The 21,982-nt window shown below is 46.1% G+C and overlaps 1 protein-coding gene across 2 annotated transcripts; it reads right to left on the minus strand.

Annotated features, from left to right (window-relative positions):
- Positions 1-3,618: 3,618 nt before the first annotated feature.
- On the minus strand, positions 3,619-21,626 carry LOC139373261 (trafficking protein particle complex subunit 10-like). 2 transcript variants are annotated; one of them, XM_071113572.1, is made up of 23 exons: positions 21,444-21,626; positions 19,944-20,025; positions 19,651-19,786; positions 17,951-18,147; positions 17,467-17,662; positions 17,258-17,369; positions 16,655-16,902; positions 16,127-16,273; positions 12,025-12,139; positions 11,580-11,656; positions 11,135-11,226; positions 10,719-10,859; positions 9,653-9,765; positions 8,763-9,319; positions 8,381-8,522; positions 8,095-8,253; positions 7,562-7,791; positions 7,215-7,315; positions 6,765-6,891; positions 6,512-6,682; positions 6,140-6,320; positions 5,868-6,062; positions 3,619-5,636 (listed from the first exon to the last, which is right to left on the minus strand). In XM_071113572.1, exons 1-23 carry the CDS (start codon positions 21,502-21,504, stop codon positions 5,392-5,394), a joined length of 3,825 nt encoding a protein of 1,274 aa, XP_070969673.1. In that variant the 5' UTR covers positions 21,505-21,626; the 3' UTR covers positions 3,619-5,391. The 2 variants fall into 2 exon arrangements, with proteins under 2 accessions (XP_070969673.1, XP_070969674.1); XM_071113573.1 differs by lacking the exons at positions 19,651-19,786; positions 19,944-20,025; positions 21,444-21,626 and adding an exon at positions 19,389-19,476.
- Positions 21,627-21,982: the final 356 nt, after the last annotated feature.

Below are 21,982 nucleotides of genomic sequence, written 5' to 3' on the forward strand. Positions count from 1 at the left end.
AGTATCTATATCCAAGGTAAAACGAGTCCTATATCGACATAACCTGAAAGGCCGCTCAGCAAGGAAGAAGCCACTGCTCCAAAACAACCATCAAAAAGCCAGACTATGGTTTGCAACTGCACATGGGGACAAAGATCGTATTTTTTGGAGAAATGTCCTCTGGTCTGATGAAACAAAAATAGAACTGTTTGGCCATAATGACCATCGTTATGTTTGGAGGAAGAAGAGGGAGGCTTGCAAGCCGAAGAACACCATCCCAACCGTGAAGCACTGGGGTGGCAGCATCATGTTGTGGGGGTGCTTTGCTGCAGGAGGGACTGGTGCACTTCACAAAATAGATGGCATCATGAGGTAGGAAAATTATGTGGATACATTGAAGCAACATCTCAAGACATCAGGAAGTTAAAGCTTGGTCGCAAATGGGTGTTCCAAATGGACAATGATCCCAAGCATACTTCCAACGTTGTGGCAAAATGGCTTAAGGGCTACAAAGTCAAGGTATTGGAGTGGCAATCACAAAGCCCTGACCTCAATCCTATAGAACATTTGTGGGCAGAACTGAAAAAGTGTGTGCAAGAAAGGAGGCCTACAAACCTGACTCAGTTACACCAGCTCTGTCAGGAGGAATGGGCCAGAATTCACCCAACTTATTGTGAGAAGCTTGTGGAAGGCTAGCCAAAACGTTTGACCCAAGTTAAAGAATTTAAAGGCAATGCTACCAAATACTAATTGAGTATGTAAACTTCTGACCCATGTGATGAAAGAAATAAAAGCTGAAATAAATCATTCTCTACTATTATTCTGACATTTCACATTCTTAAAATAAAGTGGTGATCGTAATTGACCTAAGACAGGGAATTTCTACTAAGATTAAATGTCAGGAATTGTGAAAAACTGAGTTTAAATGTATTTGGCTAAGGTGTATGTACATTTCCAACTTCAACTGTATGTGTTTGGGTAAAATGAACATTTGTTTTATTCTTTACTACTGACAACATTTCTCCCAAATTCCAAATAAAAATATTGTCATTTAGAGCATTTATTTGCAGAAAATGGCCACTGGTCAAAATAACAAAAAAGATGCAGTGTTGTCAGACCTTGAATAATGCAAAGAAAATAAGTTCATATTCAGTTTTAAACAACACAATACTAATGTTTTAACTTAAGAGTTCAGAAATCAATATTTGGTGGAATAACTCTGATTTTCAATCACAGCTTTCATGCGTCTTGGCATGCTCTCCGCAAGTCTTTCACATTGATATTGGGTGACTCCACTCCTGGCGCAAAAGCAAGCAGCTCGGCTTTGTTTGATGGCTTGTGACCATCCATCTTCCTCTTTATCACATTCCAGAGGTTTTCAATGGGGTTCAGGTGTGGAGATTGGGTGGTCCTCCATCCACACCTTGATTGACCTGGCTGTGTGGCATGGAGCATTGTCCTGCTGGAAAAACCAATCATCAGAGTTCAGGAACATTGTCAGAGCAGAAGGAAGTAAGTTTTCTTCCATGACAACCTTGTACGCGGCTTGATTCATGCATCCTTGACAAAGACAAATCTGTTCCGATTCCAGCCTTGCTGAAGCATTCCCAGATCATCACCAATCCGCCACCAAATTTCACAGTGGGTGCGAGACCTGGAGAGGCCTACAAGCCACAGTGTCTCGCACCCACTGTCAAATTTGGTGGAGGATCGGTGATGATCTGGGGGTGCTGCAGCAAGGCTGGAATCGGGCAGATTTGTCTCTCCATCAGCACCGGCCTGTACCCTACCTGCTCTAAGCTCTCTCCTGGACCCATACACTTAGTCTGAATGTGTCCTGCTAGGTGACCTAAACTGGGACATGCTTACACCACCTGACCAAGTCCTAAAGCAATCTGCTGTCTCAGCCACTGCCTGTCAGCAAGGGTAAAATCGCAGCCATTACGAACGTAATCGCTCCTCTTTCACCCCAGCTGCCAAATGAACCCTGATTCAGATGACCGTCCTACCCATGCTAGATTACGAAGACGTAATTCATAGATCGGCAGGTAAGGGTGCTCTTGAGCGGCTAGATTTTCTTTATCATTCGGCCATCAGATTTTCCACAAATGCTCCATATAGAACAGACACATCACTGCACTCTATACTCTTCTGTAAACTTGTCATCTCTGTATACCTGTCGCAAGACCCACTGGTTGATGCTTATCTATTAAACCCTCTTAGGCCTTAGTCCCCCCCTATCTGAGATATCTACTACAGCCCTCATCCTCCACATACAACACCCGTCCTGCCAGTCACATTCTGTTAAAGGTCCCCAAAGCACACACATCTCTGAGTCGCACGTCTTTTCAGTTCGCTGCAGCTAGCGACTGGAACGAGTTGCAACAAACACTCAAACTGGATAGTTTTATCTCGATTTCTTCATTCAAAGACTCAATCATGGACACTCTTACTGACAGTTGGGGCTGCTTTGCGTGATGTATTGTCTCTACCTTCTTGGCCTTTGTGCTGTTGTCTGTGCCCAATAATGTTTGTACCATGTTTTGTGCTGCTACCATGCTATGTTGTCGTCTTAGGTCTCTATGTAGGTGTCGTGTTGTCTCCCTTGTCGTGATGTGTGTTTTGTCCCATATTTGTATTTTATTTATTTTGAATCCCAGCCCCCGTCCCCGCAGGAGGCCTTTCGCCAGGCCGTCAAATAAAAAAAATTGAAGAATCATGCATCTGTCTCGAAACAGGGGCAGCGGGAAAACATACATATTTTGTGCACTTAAATAGCAAATGGAGGATGCTTTTCACGTGATTTAAGCTGATGGGAGAAGCCTAATTACCGTGACATGGAATTTGACTCCCTTCATGACCGCTAGGTGTTGCGGTAATACGGTCACCGCAACAGCCCGTGTCACAACACACAAAGGCTAATATAGCACACTGTTTTCCAGGGCTACCGTGGCACGTAGTGTAAAGAAGTTCTGTAAAAAAGTATTGGTGTATTTAAGTGTCAGTTAGGCCTACACCAATACTTTTTTACAGAACTGCTTTACATAACTTGCCACAATAGCCCTGCATCTGAGGATTTCTTCTATATATAAAGGCTACTGAAAATGTAAGACATGTGTCCCAACCTTACATTGGATCCCCCTGTCAGATTCCCATCACCTAAGAGCCTCATGTGCACCAACAAGTTCTTCCATGGCTTGACCCCTCTGACCTGCTCTGCCCCCCTCCTGCGGTCTTCTGTTCCTCAGACTTGGACTTCTCACCCTTCGTATTCAAAAGCTATGGGTGTGACAAGATTGCATGCGACTTAGTAGTGAGGAAACACATTGAGGATCAAGTTAGTTGATACCATACAGGCTTATAGTAGCCAAATCAGGCCTTGTAGGTGTTTAATTTGAGCCACCCCAAAAACCGTCCAGTTTCTCTTCGCACAAATACTCTACTGAGCACCAGAACACAGTCACATTAAAACATAGGTATATTTAATTTCAACTGTATAATGCATACATATGATTCTTTTAAATAATTCATCTGAAAACAATCAGTGGTGCTGAACTTCTATGGAATCATTTACATACAATTTTTTTAATCTGATTTCAGTGACCAATGACTTGAAGAAAAAAAAAGATCACCAGACAATTCCCAATGGCATTATTTATTTTTGTGAGTGACTGATTCCATCCCTTCCAGCTATTTGCCGTTAAATAATATATAAAAAAGACAATAAATACAGCTGGGCATAAAATAAGATGAGTACATAGACGAGCACTGATATATCATAGTCTTCATATATCATAGTTTTCCTGACCAGTTAGACACCCTCGTACACACCGAGGACACATGGAAAGACAGGCCCATGTTATGTTGCTGTAGGATCGGGCAAGTACGTTCTGTATGTGGATTCTGAGTGGGAGGGGGTTCCCTTTCATTAAGATGGCCAGATAGAGGGAACAATCCTTCTGCCTTTCGTCCTGGCGGTGAGCACTACTTTCTGTTTGTGGGATTATGCTAGATACAAGCCCAGAGGTCGAGGAATACAGGACATGAGTATAGCTGAGGGGGTGTGCTAAGGCCTCAGGCCCAAAGCCCTCATCGGCCTCCAGTAGATACCAACCAACCACACCGACAGACACAGAGCAACAAACAGAACTTGACCGGCGACACAGTACAAAAATAGGTCAATAAACCAACGTCAATCGCATTTATACAAGCGAATTTCCCCTCCTTCTAAATTGTTGTTTTTGTTAAAAGAATTGTGCTATGATAAGAAAGTGCTCTCCCTGACACAGTTACCGTAGCAACAGCAAATGTCTGAGAAAAAAAAAGAAGAAAAAAAAGAAGGTCAGACACCACATTTACTAAACATAGAATTTACCTGCTCAGCATTCAAGTAAACCACAAAGTAATACAGAACACATGATGGTAACACTTCAAAACAGACGGTCACTTTCAGAAAAAAAAAGTCACTGAAAACAACCAAGTTCAATTTCATCCCATTGTTCTCAGATTTCACCAATACTTGAATAAGTGAATTTCAGTGAACCTTAAAACCTGAACAACAAGAAACAAGGCAAAAATAGGTCCTCTTCCAGAGCCAAAAGCATGTGTTCGTTAGTACTCAGATTAAGTGCCTGCTCGAAAACAAAAATAGTTGAATTTAACCTCTAACCTATTCCTTCGAGACAATTTGTTTTTGGTGCAGCCTTTGCACACAGTCAGTCAGTACAGTGATTCCTCTGGAATAATATGTACATATTGAACAGTTTGTACAGTGGCCAGGGTGGCGCTATGACTACAGCAAAGGATAGAGGATTCAGCAGGGTTTGGGGGGCAAGGGGCTGAAAGTGAGTGAGGAGGAAATATGAAGATGATATTGCCCACACACACACACACACAAATTAACTGGCCCCGCTCTTTCCTTTCATCTATCACAACTTGCCAGACACACACCAACCAATACAAACAACCACAAACCGAAGCACCCCTGTCCAAACACAGTGTGTCCATGTGTGCCTCATACAGAAGGTTGTGTTGACGATCAGTGGAACCAGCAAGCCAGTCACAGGTGCGTGGGGGGGGGGGGTTCCACCGAGCAAGAACCAATAAGAGAGCTAGTATTACAGGTACACCAAACCCTCTTCTCTGACAGTGGGGGGAGAGAGGGGTATTTTCATATGAGAATTCAGTGAATACTGAAAAAGATTGACAAGTTAAAAATAGAGCAGATGGAACTCAGGCCAGAACAGGAGCAGGGCCAGTGGTCGCCCAGCAATGAGTCCTGAGAGGAGAGCCAGTGTCAGTTCTCTGCCGCCATGCCACGTCCCGGTTCCAGAACCACAGCCAGGAACCAAACCACAGAGGTCCAGGCGTGGTGGGGGCACAGCGAGGGGCGGGGGCAGCGGCCCACAGGGGTCATGTGACGTTAACCTCCATCACGTGGTCGTCAGTAACAGGCAGCACCAGCACCTGCCGCCCCTGGCTCCAATAGAACACCTGTCCCGGACTGAAGGGCTCCAGGCGGGGCATGGGCAGACCCCTCTGCTGCTCCCCACTGCCCACCGAGTGGATGCTGCCCCGGCTACGGATGCTGGCCGTGTCGCCCTGGTCGTCCAGACCTTTGTCCAGCAGGGACATGGTGTCGTTCTCTAAGCAGCTGTCTGTGAGCGGCCAGAGAGAGAGAGGGAGACGAGCGCGAGTGCATGTGACCGAGTGTGTGTGAGAGAGAGAGTACAACACATGCTGTAATAACGCTTGTAAGCAAATAATATAAACAGCGTATAAGAGGTTGACAAAGACGGCACAAAATATTGACCACCATTTTGTTAAGTAATGGGAGACATGGCTACGGACTGAGCTTAAGTATCGTTCTGCAGCTGTGGGTTACATACCTGTGTCCGGCTGAATGGCTGGAACGGCACTGTGGGGCAGGTACTTGAACACTTTGATGTTGGGGAAGGGCAGGTGCCCAGCGAACAGGGGCATGACCTCCATCTGAACCCTGTGTGTGGCGCTGGCAGCCACAGGCATGGACACCACCCCCGAGCTCTTGCCACACACCGCCCAGTTACTGCTGTTGTCCACCACTGCAGACAACACACACCAGGGTAGATAGGTAAATAACGGACATGGACGGACACACACACACCTTCCCGTGTCCTACCTTCATACATGAGCTTGGTGGTCCTCAGGCCCTCTATTTCTGTAGACTCCTCCTCCTCCCCTTCAGTCTCGCTGGGCTCTGCCTGCCGTGTGATCGATACCTCGAGGCCACAGAGGGCGCCGGTGCGACAGTGCTGGTCACCAGACGACGGCAAGATCTCGGCTTTCAAGCTGTAAAGGGTCTGGAGAGGAGGGTTTAGCAGAGTCCACGGTTAGCAACATTGAGCGATGTTCGAGAACCAGAACGGCGTTTGTTTGTGATGAGAACAGGGTTGTGTTCATTCGTTTTGCAATGAAAAACAAAAAATATGTGTTTTTCTTTCATGTGGTGCCTAATGATGGGGACCCAGAGTTGGGTCTTGAGTATACGCACAGAGACCCGGTCCAGCTGGAACTCGTAGCGGTAGGGTTTGAAGGCTGTGTGTGCGTCAGAGGCGGAGACGGGCGCGAAGCTGGCGGAGAATGCACACTGCAGACACAGCGGGAGGTGTTTGACCCAACGCATCTCCCACAGGCAGTAGACTGACTGCTGACTGCACACCGTCTGAGGCAAAGAGGATCCGAACAGATGAGTGAGTGAGCGAGTGAGTGAGGGATGAAGTGTGTGTGCACCGTCAGTTACTCACCTGTTGTGTTTTAGCATTGAATGAGAGCAGCTCCACCGGGATTGTGGGCTGGCGCTCTGTGAGGACCGGGTCCGCCAGCTGGAAGTTTGTGTCGGACACGTTCTGGAGACACACCTGTATATACTTCCTGTGGGACCAGTCAGAGGAGTCAGATTCTCAACGTCACCATAGATTCCTTACTAAATGACTGAGCAGACACGTCAATGAATAGACACCGAGGGCTCAGCTATTTATTTTTTGGGGCATTTCAAATCCTGTAGACGAGAAGGTATATTACCCAACGCAAGTTCCAAATACTGCAATTGGAATTTGCATTGGGTGCATCACTCAGTAAATACATTTTAAAAAGGTTCAAATTGAATCATGCTGTATTTTTTTGAACACATCTGTGACTGTGCGTGACAAAAATGTTTCCCCATACAGTAAAAGCAGATGGAGTGTCTCCCCTACCTTTTCCCAGCAGAGAGTATTGAGTGCTTGGCTTTGAAAGGGACATAGAAGGTGAGGGATATGAGCGTGGAGTAGATGGACCAAGGACAGTCGATGGAGACCTATGGAGAGAGAAAGAGAACACACAGGGCTGTAAACATCTGTTAGGCATGGTCATGTTCATTAGGGCACAGCGTAACAAAACACTTTCAAACATTTTGAGGCGGAATACTCATTGGACAAATCCAGGTAGTCCCTACGTTTCAGTCTGTTGTCTTCCGTTGGGAGCCTAATGAACATGACCCAAATAAATGACATAAAGGTGGTCCTGGGGTTCTATAGGTTAGGAGGACAAACGGTCTTCTAACCTTCTGGTCGATGTGGATCATACCACTGTCTGCCTGACTGTGGCTCTTGGGCCGGTGGCGAACCTCGCCATTGGTGAGACGCTCGATGTCGGGCTTGAAGGGCGTGGGGGGGATGTGGCACAGCACCTCCAGCTGGAACTCCAGGGTGTGGTAGGGAGGGGTTGGGGGCAGGGAAATGCTGGTCACCTTCTCCGATGACTGGACAGAAAGAGCACGCTCCCCCACGCACTCTGCAAAGAGATGGAGAGAGGGTTCGAGAGAGCGAGAACAAAAAATAGTTAGCAACAGCATAACTAGGGAAAGGCAGTCAGCATGGAACGCTAAAGGTGTCTCCCCCTAAGGACCGAGGGTCATTGATCTCCATGGTAATATTAGTGATTGGAAGCAGTGTCTAGTTAAACAAAAGGTGTGGATTGCAGTCTCTCCCGTCTATAGACTACTTTCAATGTAACGAGGAAAATTTGTTCATCTGGATGCACTATCCCTTTAACCTCTCTGACCCTTGACCCAGAGTGGATGGAAGGAAGGCTGACCTCCCGTGCTGGACAGGATGGTAGCAGAGCAGCAGCTAGAGTGGAGGATGGGCATGGAGTCTGTATTGCTAAGCTGCAGCGCGTCACCCTTCTTCACATTGTAGTGGCCTGTTGCTATGGTGAACTTCACCTTCTGGGGAATGCCTGCCAACAGGTTGTCTGGAGGGCAAACACAGATACACACAGTTACACAGTCACAAATGTCAAAATACAAGGATGACCCAGTCCAACAGGCAGCGATTAGCATCCATTGTTTATGGCAAAAGAGGGGGACAGACAGACAGACCTGAGAGGGGCTCGATGGTGAGCTGAGGCTCCTGGGAGTAGACCTCGTACTGCACCACAGGGTAGATGTGAGACTGGACAAACTGGACTCTCCCCACACTCCCGCACAGCTGACGTAACGTGTACGAGCCCGGCTCTCCAGTCTAGAGAGAAAAGGGCGAGAGAGTAGAGAGAGGGGGAAGAGAAAAAGAGAGACCGACAAGGAGTGATAAAGTGACACTTGACCTCTAACTGACAGCATTCCCCATTCTGCTTTAATGGAGAGGACGCAAGGAGATGACAGATTTCTTTAGACAAATTGAAAATGATCCATGGGGTGGACTTGGACTCGAGACATGACTGTTGATATTATAGGAGGCTGAAAAAAAACAAAAAAAACGTACAGGGGCCGTGAACAAGATGCTGTTGTCGCCGGGCTGTAGCGTTATGTCGCGTGCCCTCAGCATCTGGGCCCCGTCGTCCACGGCAACCGCTGCCGGGAGGGCCCCGGCGGTGGGCGTGTCTAGGGAGGCTGAGCTGTCGTGGCGCCGCAGCAGCAGGTGCATGTTCTTACACACCACCCCCGTGGAGTTGAGCGAGCTGTCCGACGGGCTGCGGTCCTGCATTTCATAAAGCTCCAGTGCAGGGGGTAGCGAAGCGCCCATCCCGGCCCCAGCTAGGGGGCTTCCCTGGGGGAACAGGACCACCCCGTCCCCCTGGCCTTGTGGTCCCTGGCCTGTCCTCCTCTGGGTGCCGCCCGCCCGGCCCCTCGCCCCGCCCTGCTCCAGGCTGAAGTGGAGAGTGGCAGCCAGCTGCTCCACCTGCACGGCCACAGGCATCAGGCAGCGCACGCGCAGCTCCAGCTGCAGGGCGGCACCCACGTGCACCACGGCGCCAGGCGGGCTGAACTGCATCTGGCGCAGCTGGGCAAACGCCGCCATGCTCAGAGCCACAGTCTGGTCTGGAGAGACGAGAGGAGGAAGAGGGGGATGAGAGAGGGAAGTGACAGAGGGCATGGCATTACATGGCAACATTGTGAAGTCAGAGTTATGTAGGTCTTTCTGTTCTCTTATGGAATTGTCAGGCTTGACAATGACAATGGAGCAGGCAAAATGCACAAACAGATCTAGGGACCAGGCTAATGTTGATCAGTCTTGGGCGAAAAGCTAGCCGCTGTTTACATGTTTGACCAGTTTAGTTGGAAAGTCTCTCAGAAGTTCTTCCTGCATCAATGAGGACAAACAACTGACTGTTCCTGCCATGTCTCGAGTGTACGTGGTGTGTGTGTGTTCACCTGAGGGTGCCGGGGGCTGGCTGGCGAAGGTAAGGATCACCTGGTAGAAGTGCTTCCTCTCCTCCTCTGTCAGGTTGGCGTCGCCCGCCAGCAAGGCACTGGTCTGCAGGTAGCTGGCACAGTGAGTCAAGGAAACCTGAACTAGAAGATAGCCAGGTGTCTGTATCTTGACTATTTCAATGCAATGGGAGAGTGAAAGGAGAGAGAAAGCCTTCAGAAAGGATTCCCTACCGAGCATGCGGATTGGATAGGAGTAAAATAGTAGCCAACCTTCCTTTGTGGTCATTATTCATCTAGCTACCCATGATGGAAATCTTTAGTCCACCCACTCATTTAACAGATGACCTCTCAAACAAGTGACAGCACAGAAGGCTGGGTTGTGTTCAGTAGTCACAAAATGGGGGAAAGAAATAATGCTCCGAAAAGGTATGAACCAGGGAGGTACTATCTTTCCAATAGGAGTCCCACGTTTTTTTTTTCCATTGAAAAGAACGTGGCTACGGTTGGCCCTATTGAACATGACCCTGGGTCATATAGAATGTACACCAATGAAGATATTGTCCGTGTTGAGAGCATCTAAACCGTGATGTATTATGGGTAAACTGTGGCGGACTGACCTACAAAATAACATTGAGTAGTTATTTATGATGCAAGGTGATTCGTAGTCAGTCTTGATTAGCCTTTAAAATTGGTTGCAATGTCAAACACGTCCACTGAGACTGATTGACATTGGGTCATATACACAAGGCACAGAACAGAAAAAAACAGAAGGAAACAGACAGGGACTACCTGAACTTGTCCAATGGCAAACACTTGTTTTGTTTTGCAACAGTGTGCTATAATGAATACGACCCTGTAGTGAGGTGGTCAGTGTGTAAACTCTTTGTCAAATCACGAGGTCAGTGATCTTCAAGTCAGAGCTCTAGAAAGAGGCCTGAAAGAGGCTCAAGTTTCCGAGTTGGAATTCTGAGTTGGATGACCATTCAAAACGATTTTTCCCCAGTCGGAGCTTGTGCCCCCCCCCAGAGTTCCCAGTTGTTTTGAACGCAGCATTTTTGAAGGATACTCTTCAGTCTGCTGCAAGAGCTTCTGACACTCGGCCATCTGCTTCCTGGTATGAGTCACCTGCAGGCTCCACCCCTCTGCCACGTAGGACCTCAGAGAGTCATCAAGGAAGCCCTCTGCTCTCTCCGGGTCACCTTTCTTCCTACGCACACAAACCACACACACAGTTAACACAGTTTTTATTCATTTAGCATCAATCAATTAGAGCAACCCTATAATCTTTCATTCATTAGTCATTAGCACATTTAGCTGACTGGGGCTAATCATTTTTTCCAGCAACCTTCATCGTTTTAAAACTTACAACAGGTATACTACATTTAATCTAAATGATTCCCTCACTGGAAACACCATTCAGAGATGGAGAGTGGGAGGCTGAGGGCAGAGAGAACACAAAAAAAGATAGAGAGAAATGCTTACATGTAAAACTCAGCTAGACTCTTTCCAATGAGCCGGGATGAGCGCATCCTGCCTATGGCTCTGTACATCTCCATTGCAGCATGAGACAGCTCCTGAAAAGAGGGAGGGAGGGAGAAAGGGTAAGAGAGTGGAATAGAGGGGGAGAGAGAGAGAGAGAGAGAGAAAGAGAGATAGGGAGGGGGAGAAGGCTCATCAGAGGACAAAGATGACATTCACTAAATAAGAATGTTTAGCTCTGTGATGGCTTTCTGCCCCAGTGCCTAAAGAGAGCAGGCCCGGAGGGCAATGGGGCCCAATGAACTAGATACCAAAACTATAAACAGAGGCACTCTGTCTAGGAAGTGTCCCACACACACACATAACATTATGAAGCATAATCAAAGCTCTAAACAAGGACTACTGTTACTGGCTACACCATTATCCACCTAATCAACATGGCACTTACCAGATAGTGTTTTTCAAATGCCTCCACAGACGATAAGGCCTCATTGAGTTTTTTGTAAGGGCTCTGCAGGCTGTTGACTGTAAGAGAGAACACAGGAGAGACACTTAGACTTTCTCTAAAGACCATTTCAGCTTTTTCCTTGGCGCAAAGAACTTCCAAGTCCTCACAATGATGCGTTTGCGTTGACAGTAAAAGTAACCCACTTCAACCTCAAACAGAGTCATCTGCACAACAGAGGGCTAAGCGGTTTTGACATGGCATACAACACAGCTCAACCATTATCAAATGACACCATCCAACATTATCCATTCTAATGCAATGCTCAGGTACTACTACTTTATAACTAAGGGCCTATTGTGAACCAACTGAGTCTCCAGCACACCTGTGTTAGCCTGCTGAGCTAAAGCCTAGGGCATTAGTGTGTGTGTGTGTGTGTGTGTAATACCCGTCTCTGGTCTCTCTTCCCCCAGGCCAGCCAGAAGGTCTACGGTGCGGTTTAGGTCCTCGGAGGTGGGGCCCTTCTCGGCCACCAGGCCACACAGGTAGCCCAGAGACTTTAGCTGGGAACACAACAACACACGCGTCACAACATACATAGGGCCACAATGACAAGCTGGAAAAGGAATATTACGACGATCACCAGAAAGTGTGTTATCAGAGTTTCTTGACCACGTAAAACCCCTCGGGCCAGTTTCGCAGACACAGATTAAGCCTAGTCTTGGACTAAGAAGCACTGATGCACTAATGAAGCACTAATGAAGCACTAATGATGATCCTCCATTGAGCAGAAAACAAGCCCCTTGTGACTTTAGAACAGTGTAGGTCCGCAAGGTAGGGGCTAACATAACAGTGTACCTGCAGTGGTGTGCGTTAAATCAGAGGTGCAGTCGGTACAGTGCATTCGGAAAGTATTCAGACCCCTTGACTTTTTCCACATTTTGTTACGTGACAGCCTTATTCTAAAATTGATTAAATAATTTTTCCCCCCAATAAACCTACACACAATACCCCATAATGACACAGTGAAAACAGATTTTAGAATTGATTGCAAATTCATTAAAAATAAAAACCAGACCTCATTTAGGTACAGTTGATGTTGGAAGTTTACATACACCTTAGCCAAATACATTTAAACTCAGTTTTTCACAATTCCTGACATTTAATCTTAGTAAAAATTCCCTGTCATAGGTCAATTACGATCACCACTTTATTTTAAGAATATGAAATGTCAGAATAATAGTAGAGAGAATTATTTATTTCAGCTTTTATTTCTTTCATCACATGGGTCAGAGGTTTACATACTCAATTAGTATTTGGTAGAATTGCCTTTAAATTGTTTAACTTGGGTCAAATGTTTTGGCTAGCCTTCCACAAGCTTCTCACAATAAGTTGGGTGAATTTTAGCCCATTCCTCCTGACAGAGCTGGTGTAACTGAGTCAGGTTTGTAGGCCTCCTTTCTTGCACACACTTTTTCCAGTTCTGCCCACAAATTCTCTATAGCATTGAGGTCAGGGCTTTATGATCGCCACTCCAATACCTTGACTTTGTAGCCCTTAAGCCATTTTGCCACAACTTTGGAAGTATGCTTGGGGTCATTGTCCATTTGGAACACCCATTTGCGACCAAGCTTTGACTCAAGACTGATGTCTTGAGATGTTGTTTCAATATACACACATAATTTCCCATCCTCATGATGCCATCTATTTTGTGAAGTACACCAGTCTCTCCTGCAGCAAAGCATCCCCACAATATGATGCTGCCACCCCCGTGCTTCACGGTTGGGATGGTGTTCTTCGGCTTGCAAGCCTCCCTCTTCTTCCTCCAAACATAACGATGGCCATTATGGCCAAACGGTTCGATTTTTGTTTCATCAGACCAGAGGACATTTCTCCAAAAAGTAAGATCTTTGTCCCCATGTGCAGTTTCAAACCGTAGTCTGGCTTTTTTATGGTTGTTTTGGAGCAGTGGCTTCTTCCTTGCTGAGCGGCCTTTCAGGTTATGTCAATATAGGACTTGTTTTACTGTGGATATAGATACTGGAGGAAACGGGTACAAAAGTATCTTCACAAGGTCCTTTGCTGTTGTTCTGGGATTGATTTGCACTTTTCGCACCAAAGTACGTTCATCTCTAGGAGACAGAACACGTTTCCTTCCTGAGCAGTACGATGGCTGCGTGGTCCCATGGTGTTTATACTTGCGTACTATTGTTTGTACAGGTGAACGTGGTACCTTCAGGCATTTGGAAATTGCTCCCAAGGATGAACCAGACTTGTGGAGGTCTACAATTTGTTTTCTGAGGTCTTGGCTGATTTCTTTTGATTTCCCCATGATGTCAAGCAGAGGGGCACTGAGTTTGAATGTAGGCCTTGAAATACATCCACAGGTAGACCTCCAATTGACTCAAATTATGTCAATTAGCCTCTCAGAAGCTTCTAAAGCCATTACATCATTTTATGGAATTTTCCAAGCTGTTTAAAGGCACAGTCAACTTAATGTATGTAAACTTCTGACGAACTGGAATTGTGAGTGAAATAATCTGTCTGTAAACAATTGTTAAAAAAATAACTTGTGTCATGCACAAAGTAGATGTCCTAACCGACTTGCCAAAACCATAGTTTGTTAACCAGACATTTGTGGAGTGGTTGAAAAACGAGTTTTAACGACAACACCCTAAGTGTATGTAAACTTCTGACTTCAACTGTATGTATTCAGACCCTTTGCTATGAGACTCTAAATGTATTTATTTTTATTTAACTAGGCAAGTCAGCTAAGAACAAATTCTTATTTACAATGACGGCTTAGTCCGGGCCAAACCCTAACGACGCTGGGACAATTGTGCACCGCCCTATGGGACTCCCAATCACGGCCGGTTGTGATACAGCCCAGAATCGAACCAGGGTCTATAGTGACGCCTCTAGCACTGAGATGCAGTGCCTTAGACCGCTGCGCCACTCGGGAGCACAAGTGCATCCTGTTTCCATTGATCATCCTAGGAGATGTTTCTACAACTTGATTGGAGTCCATCTGTGGTAAATTCAATTAATTGGACATAATTTGGAAAGGCACACACCTATCTATATAAGGTCCCACAGCTGACAGTGCATGTCAGAGCAAAGAGATCGAAGGAATTGTCAGTAGAGCTCCGAGACAGGATTGTGTCAAGGCATAGATCTGGGGAAGGGTACCAAAAAAGCACACTGTGGCCTCCATCATTCTTAAATGGAAGAAGTTTGGAACCACCAAGACTTTTCATAGAGCTGGTCACCCAGCCAAACTGAGAAGTTCTTCTGTGGAGATGGGAGAATCTTCCAGAAGGACAACCTTCTCTGCAGGACTCCACCAATCAGGTATTTCTGGTAGAATGGTCAGACAGAAGCAACTCCTCGGTAAAAGGCACATGACAGCCCACTTGGAGTTTGAAAAAAGGCACTTAAAGACTCTCAAGACAATAAGAAAACAGATTCTCTGGTCTGATGAAAACAAGATTGAACTATTTGGCCTGAATGCCAAGGGTCACGTCTGGAGGAAACCTGGCATCATCCCTACGGTGAAGCATGGTGGTGGCAGCAACATTCTGTGGGGATGTTTTTCAGCAGTAGGGACTGGGAGACTAGTCAGGATAGAGGGAAAGATGAACGGAGCAAAGAACAGAGAGATCCTCGATGAAAACATGCTCCAGAGCGCTCAGGACCTCAGACAAGGGCGAAGGTTCACCTTCCAACAGGACAACGCATGAGTGGCTTCGGGACAAGTCTCTGAATGTCCGGGAGTGGCCCAGCCAGAGCCCGGACTTGAACCCGATCGAACATCTCCAGAAAGACCTGAAAATAGCTGTGCAGCGATGCTCCCCTCCAACTTGACAGACCTTGAGAGGATCTTCAGAGAAGAACGTGAGAAACTTCCCAAATACAGGTGTGCCAATCTTATAGCGTCATACCCAAGAGGACTATGCTGTAATCACTGCCAAAGGTGTTCAACAAAGTACTGAGTAAAGGATCTGAATACTTACAATACCAGTCAAAAGTTTGGACACACCTACTCATTCAAGGGTTTTTCTTTATTTTTACTATTTTCTACATTGTAAAATTATAGTCAAGACCTCAAAACAGCTTTGCACACGCTTGGCATTCTCTCAACCAGCTTCAACTGGAATGCTTGTCAACAGTCTTGAAGGAGTTCCGACATATGCTGAGCACTTGTTGGCTGCTTTTCCTTCACTCTGCGGTCCAACTCATCCCAAACCATCTCAATTGGGTTGATGTCGGGTGATTGTGAAGGCCAGGTCATCTGATGCAGCACTCCATCGCTCTCCTTCATGGTCAAATAGCCCTTACACAGGCTAGTGTGAAAATGTTTAAAAACCTGTTTTTGCTTTGTCATTATGTAGATTGATGAAAACATTTAATTTAATAAATGTAATCAATTTTAAAATAAGGCTGTGCAATAACAAAATGTGTAAAAAGTCAAGGGGTCTGAATACTTTCCTGAATGCACTGTATACATAGGTAGGTAGGTAGGTAGGTAGGTAGGTAGGTAGGTAGGGTACCTTCTCTGTGGCGTAGGTCCACAGGCCGACAGTGTGGGAGCAGTTGGCCTCTAGCTGGGCGCGGTCGCAGCAGCCCTCGATCCTGTGCAGCACTTCCAGACAGCTGAGGAACACCCAGCAGTCCAACGCCCCCTGGACCACAGACACCTACACACACAGGATGAGGATCTCTAGATTTACATTTGATAGACTTTTTTGAATCCACAAACCTTCTCCATCTGCACCCCACACACACAAACACACCGCTCATACACAACCCAAAGCCAATGTATGACACCAAAATTAATGTTTCCAACCAAACTTTTTGTTGTCAGGAGGCAACAGAGTTACACAATGGTAGGGGAAACACTGGAATGTGCATGGCCAGAATCAGAGTGTTTGAGGGGATCAGTTTGAGCAAGATGAGGTGCACTGCAGAATAGTTCATCTTCATCACATAATGAGTAGTAATTTGGGACCGAAGGTGATTCGTATGTCAGCAGTTTGGCCCAGTCGGACTTCAATACAGTACTCAAAAACACACTATACCTCGAGCAGGCGCAGCTCCTGGACACAATTGTGCAGCAGCTCCAGGGCTCGTTGGGTGACCTCCCAGGGCCTCTGGAGGAAGATGAGCAGGGTGCACTGGCGGGAGAAGAGGTAGCTGCGCAGGTCCAGCAGGCTGGCCTCACCACGCTGGATCAGCTCGCGCTTCTCCATGTCGATGGGCCGCCGCAGGAGCAGCCCGCTCCAGCGCTTCACCGGGGCACAGAACGAGCCCAGCCAGTTGGCCCCGTCTGAAAGACACAACATAGAAAGAGACACAACAGACATGGACACAAGAATAAGATTTTGCCCTGAGTAGTACAGTAAACATACACACAAATAGGCCTATAGTACAGGTAGGCAGTGCTGACCTTTTTACAAGGAGCACGTGTGCACCTAAGTTGAAAAATGTAGGCGTACATGAATACATTTTGAAGCACAATTAAATATTTTGGGGAGTAATAAAGCTGGAATACTTTATTTCTTAGCACACTGGTGCTGCTAAATAAAAATTCTAGATCATACGGCTAAATATTTAGGCGGATATGCATGTAAAATGGTCACACTGTAGAGCCATGGTAAGGGTAGTAAACAATGCCACTCTACCTCCAGCCCCAAAATTGAGGACATACTGAGTGAAGAGAGCGTCCAGCTCGTCATACTGAACCAGAGCATCCTCAAACTGCTGCAGCATCTCAAACACAAAGGCCAACTCCTCCTGCACAACACACACACACCCCCATTGGTTAAATAGGTTACAACTGCTTCCCCTGCAGTAGAGCATGGATGATTGACAGGCGGTGGGAGGGACCCACCTGCACCATGAAGTAGTCGCAGAAGCTCCAGCCGGGCTCGGTGCGTTTCTCGCGGAGCGTGCGCATGTCATCCTCGAAGCGGCCCAGGTTCTTGGTGAAGGACATGAGCAGCAAGGTGCGCAGCTTAGTCAGGAAGGAGCTCCACGAATCCTGGGACCGAGACGACTCCTTCAGAGGGTCAGACAGAACCACACACCTGAACCATGTTGAGGGGAGAGAGAGAGTGGGGGGAGGTGGTGTTAGAGAGAAAAGTCCTCCTGGAGAGCCACACTCCTGCAGGCTTTTGCGCCATCCCTCATCTAACACATCTGATTCTACTAAATGAGTTGCTCAGGTCCTTGATAAGATGAATCTGGTGTGTTACACAACAGAAATGGATCAGAAGAGAGCATGCCCGCCCAGTAGATCTCCAGGAGGGTCCCTTGGTAGACAAAATAGCTCGGATTCTGTTCTAACAAGACATAAGAGCGGTGATGTTGCCGACCTGTCGCTCTGCTTGTTGCAGAAGTCGTTGCGGATCTTGTCTACGATGGAGGTGCGCGGCAGGATGTTGGTCTTGTTCTTCTTCTTGGCTTCGCTCTCCACCACCACGATGAGCCAGTCCACCGAGCCGTGCAGCCGCAGGGTGCTCTGCCACCGCAGCATGTCATCCTTCACCGACGCCTTGTACATCTCTGTGTCCTGAGACACACACACACACACACACACACACACAGAGTGTACAAAACATTCAAAACACCTGCTCCTTCCATGACAGACTGACCAGGTGAAAGCTATGATTCCCTATTGATGTCACTTCTTAAATCCACTTCAAATCAGTGCAGATGAAGGGGAGGAGACAGGTTAAAGAAGGATTTTTAAGCCTTGAGACAATTGAGACATGGATTGTGTGCCATTCAGAGGGTGAATGGGCAAGACAATTGATTTAAGTGCCTTTGAACAGGGTATGGTAGTAGGTGCCAGGCGCACCGGTTTGTGTCAAGAACAGCAACACTGCTGGCTCAACAATATCCTGTGTGTATCAAGAATGGTCCACCACCCAAAGGATATCCAGCCAACTTGACACAACTGTGGGAAGCATTAGAGTCAACATGGCCAGCATGTGGAACGCTTGACACCTTGTAGATTCCATGCTAGGGATGCAAACTGACCCTCATTAAGCGGTCAACAAACAGTAAAACATTTTCCAAACAGTAAAATGACGTGCCCCCAAAAAATTATATCAGATCTGTATATAATGACGAGATGCTTATGTTCCCGCCCTAACAATGTGAGTCATCCCAAGGCGGGAAGGCAGGCGACAAGCTTAGGCCCAAAATAAGCCCATAGAAACTAATTGGACAGATTTTGGCTAGAGTGAAACCTCTCGCTTTGCCTCTTCCTCTCTAATACGATGCATGCATATAAGGACTGGCCATTTTTCATTAAGAGCTTAACGGAAACATGCAACAATAGCAAGCCTATCATCTTACAGTCAAAAGGCTATAGCCTATTATTGAACATGCAACTCCTGTAATGGAGGAGCCAATAAAACGTCATTTTCAAACATTTGCCAAAATGAAATTAGTGGAAAACACAGTTCAAAACAGCGTACCTAATGTTCCATATGTGACAGAGATGAAAATCTCTGTCAGAAACTTAGAAAGAGGGGGAATCTAATAGCAACTACTATTGATGGCTTGCTACATGACTAGGATTGTGCCATTGGCTTATGGACAATGAAAGAAAGTTGATACGAAAACCATTAGAACAGGAGAGAAACGTTTGTTAACGGCATGACAAAGTCCATATAAAATAATTGCCTCCACGTTTCTATGGATGGATTTTCACAAGGCTACTTTGAAGCAAGGTAAGACGTGCCTCATTATTTGAAGTGAAGTAAAACGGACAGGTTTCAAACAATTATACTGCCTCAAGCTCACATTGCAAAGTGGTGGGTGACGGGCTGATAGTCAATGGTAGACAGGCTACAGCCTATGCATCCGAATGGCCAATGGGAGGCGTGCTTTACATGTTGAGATTTAGAAATAAAAATAGCATTAATACATCCATATAAGACGTGCACACAAACCGCTATTGGAGCTGTTGTGAATCATAATAAGGTGTTGAATGTTATGATACCAACAATGCCGGTCTGTCCAATATGTTCTTACTAAATCAAATAGTGACTAGCTGACTACTCACACAACAGTCTGTCCAGTATATGTGCAGGAAGGGGAAGGTGAGCAAGGCTCTATTTCCGTCCTTAGGAAGCAGCTCCTCTTTGAACTGAACAAAGTTGGCCTCGAGGTGAATCATCTTTGGTGCGCGTCCGTAGGACCTTCAGATGAGGAGACATTGGCATTGAAAACAAAGGAACTTAAAACAGTCAGCCACACACTCAAACACGTACACACACAACTTTGCGGTAATCACACAGTTGCGCATGCCTGCACACACACATCTGATAGCGAAGTGCAAACATCCCAATAGCTCACCTCCTCCACTCCATGGGCTCCTTGGGTAACTGCTGTGCCAGAGAGGTGTAGAGGGAAGTGAACAAGCTCTGGTCGCCAGCACCTGTGTGTCGGGGTTGAGAGACAGAGTAGTGAAGAGAGAGAGAAAGGGAAAGCAGACAGGTACTCTGCTTCCAACCAGCATCTTATTCCATTTTCAGGGATCAACAAGATCTGTGACTCTTTTGTTTCGTTACATTTTATTAGCTAGCCATCTAGCTAGGTCTCACTGCACACCTTAGGCTACATCATAGCGAACTACACTAGCTAGCTAGAAAATATGTTCTCAAAAGTACGTCCTGTCAGGGTATTGTCTAGGTTGCCTCTTCAACCATCAAGAGCATCCTGTCGGGCTGCATCACCGCCTGGTACGGCAACTGCTCCGCCCACAACCGTAAGGCTCTCCAGAGGGTAGTGAGGTCTGCACAACACATCACCGCGGGCAAACTACCTGCCCTCCAGGACACCTACACCACCCGATGTCACAAGAAGGTCCAAACGATCATCAAGGACAACAACCACCCAAGCCACTGCCTGTTCACCCCGCTATCATCCAGAAGGCGAGGTCAGTACAGGTGCATCAAAGCTGGGACCGAGAGACTGAAAAACAGCTTCTAGCTCAAGGCCATCAGACTGTTAAACAGCCATCACTAACATTGAATGGCTGCTACCAACATACTGACTCAAATCTCTAGCCACTTTAATAATAAAAAATTGGATGTAATAAATATATCACTAGTCACTTTAAACAATGCCACTTTATATCATGTTTACATCTCCTACATTACTCATCTCATATGTATATACTGTACTCTACACCATCTTGTCTATGCAGTTCGGCCATTGCTCATCCATATATTTATATGTACACATTCTTATTAATTCCTTTACACTTGTGTGTAAAATGTAGTTGTTGTGAAATTGTTAGATTACTGGTTAGATATTACTGCATGATCGGGACTAGAAGCACTCGCATTAACATCTGCTAACCATGTGTATGTGACCAATAAAATTTGATTTGAACTTGTCATTGATACATTGACAGTCCTCTGCTCAAACTTGAACAGCCAGCGCAGTGTACTACTTGTTGCTCTTCTTATACAGGCCTCGTTTGATTAGTAGCTTGTTAACTAGCTAGCTAAAAAATCACGAGCAGACTTTGTAAAATAAGAAAGTGAGGGGATGCCGAAATGCTGCATAAGGAATAGGCTATTTTATTGGCTAGTTAGCTACTAACTGTAGCCAAGCTAGCAAGCTATGCCCTTTTCAAAATTGTCAATGTAGGACTTCTGAAACAATCTTTAAAAACTGTATACGGTAGCTGGCTAGCATGCCGGTTAGACAACATAGATTATCTGCAGCGGCCACTGCATTGGTTGAGGTGTCACTCAGATTCACACCGCACAGCAACCACTGAGGTATACTGTAGGCTAACATTGCTAGCTAGCTAACGTTAACGAGACAACTCAAAGGTTAACTAACATGTCACAATCGGCTTGTTTTCCATTGTGTAGATTATTGGCGTTTCTTCATGGGTCTCCATGGATTCCGAGAGTCAACATTAGTCCTCCATTTGAAAGTGAACAATATCACTAGCGTTGTTATCAGAGCTGTACATTTCTGTTGGTATCGAATTTGGGCCTTTTTCCTCTTCCTTTTCATTTCCTGTATGTCCCTGACAACATGACGACATCCGGCACAAAGTCAACGAGAATAATGCCGCGTTCATGACTTCATGATATGACCTCGTTTTTCTTCCCGAGTTCCCAGTTGTCTTAAAAGCACCATAACTATTATGTGTGTGTGTGTGTTGGAGTGTCAATATAAGTATGTGTGCATAGTCAGAACGAGTTTGTGCAAAAGCGTCAATGCAGATATTCTGAGTAGCTATTTGGCTTACTATACTGAACAAAAATATAACACAACATGCAACAATTTCTACGATTTTACTGAGTTACAGTTCATATAAGGAAATCAGTCAATTGAAACAAATTCATTATGCCTTAATCTATGGATTTCAC

This window comes from Oncorhynchus clarkii, chromosome 18 (genome assembly GCF_045791955.1).
Source record: "Oncorhynchus clarkii lewisi isolate Uvic-CL-2024 chromosome 18, UVic_Ocla_1.0, whole genome shotgun sequence".
Taxonomy (NCBI): domain Eukaryota; kingdom Metazoa; phylum Chordata; class Actinopteri; order Salmoniformes; family Salmonidae; genus Oncorhynchus; species Oncorhynchus clarkii.

Coding starts and splice junctions, on each gene's coding strand:
- LOC139373261 (XM_071113572.1), bottom strand. CDS start 21,504: ATGGAGACCCATGAAGAAACGCCAATAATCTACACAATGGAAAACAAG. Junction 7,316..7,561: donor TGATCCACATCGACCAGAAG/GTTAGAAGACCG, acceptor CTCTCTCCATAG/GTCTCCATCGACTGTCCTTG. Junction 5,637..5,867: donor AGCCATTCAGCCGGACACAG/GTATGTAACCCA, acceptor GGCCGCTCACAG/ACAGCTGCTTAGAGAACGAC.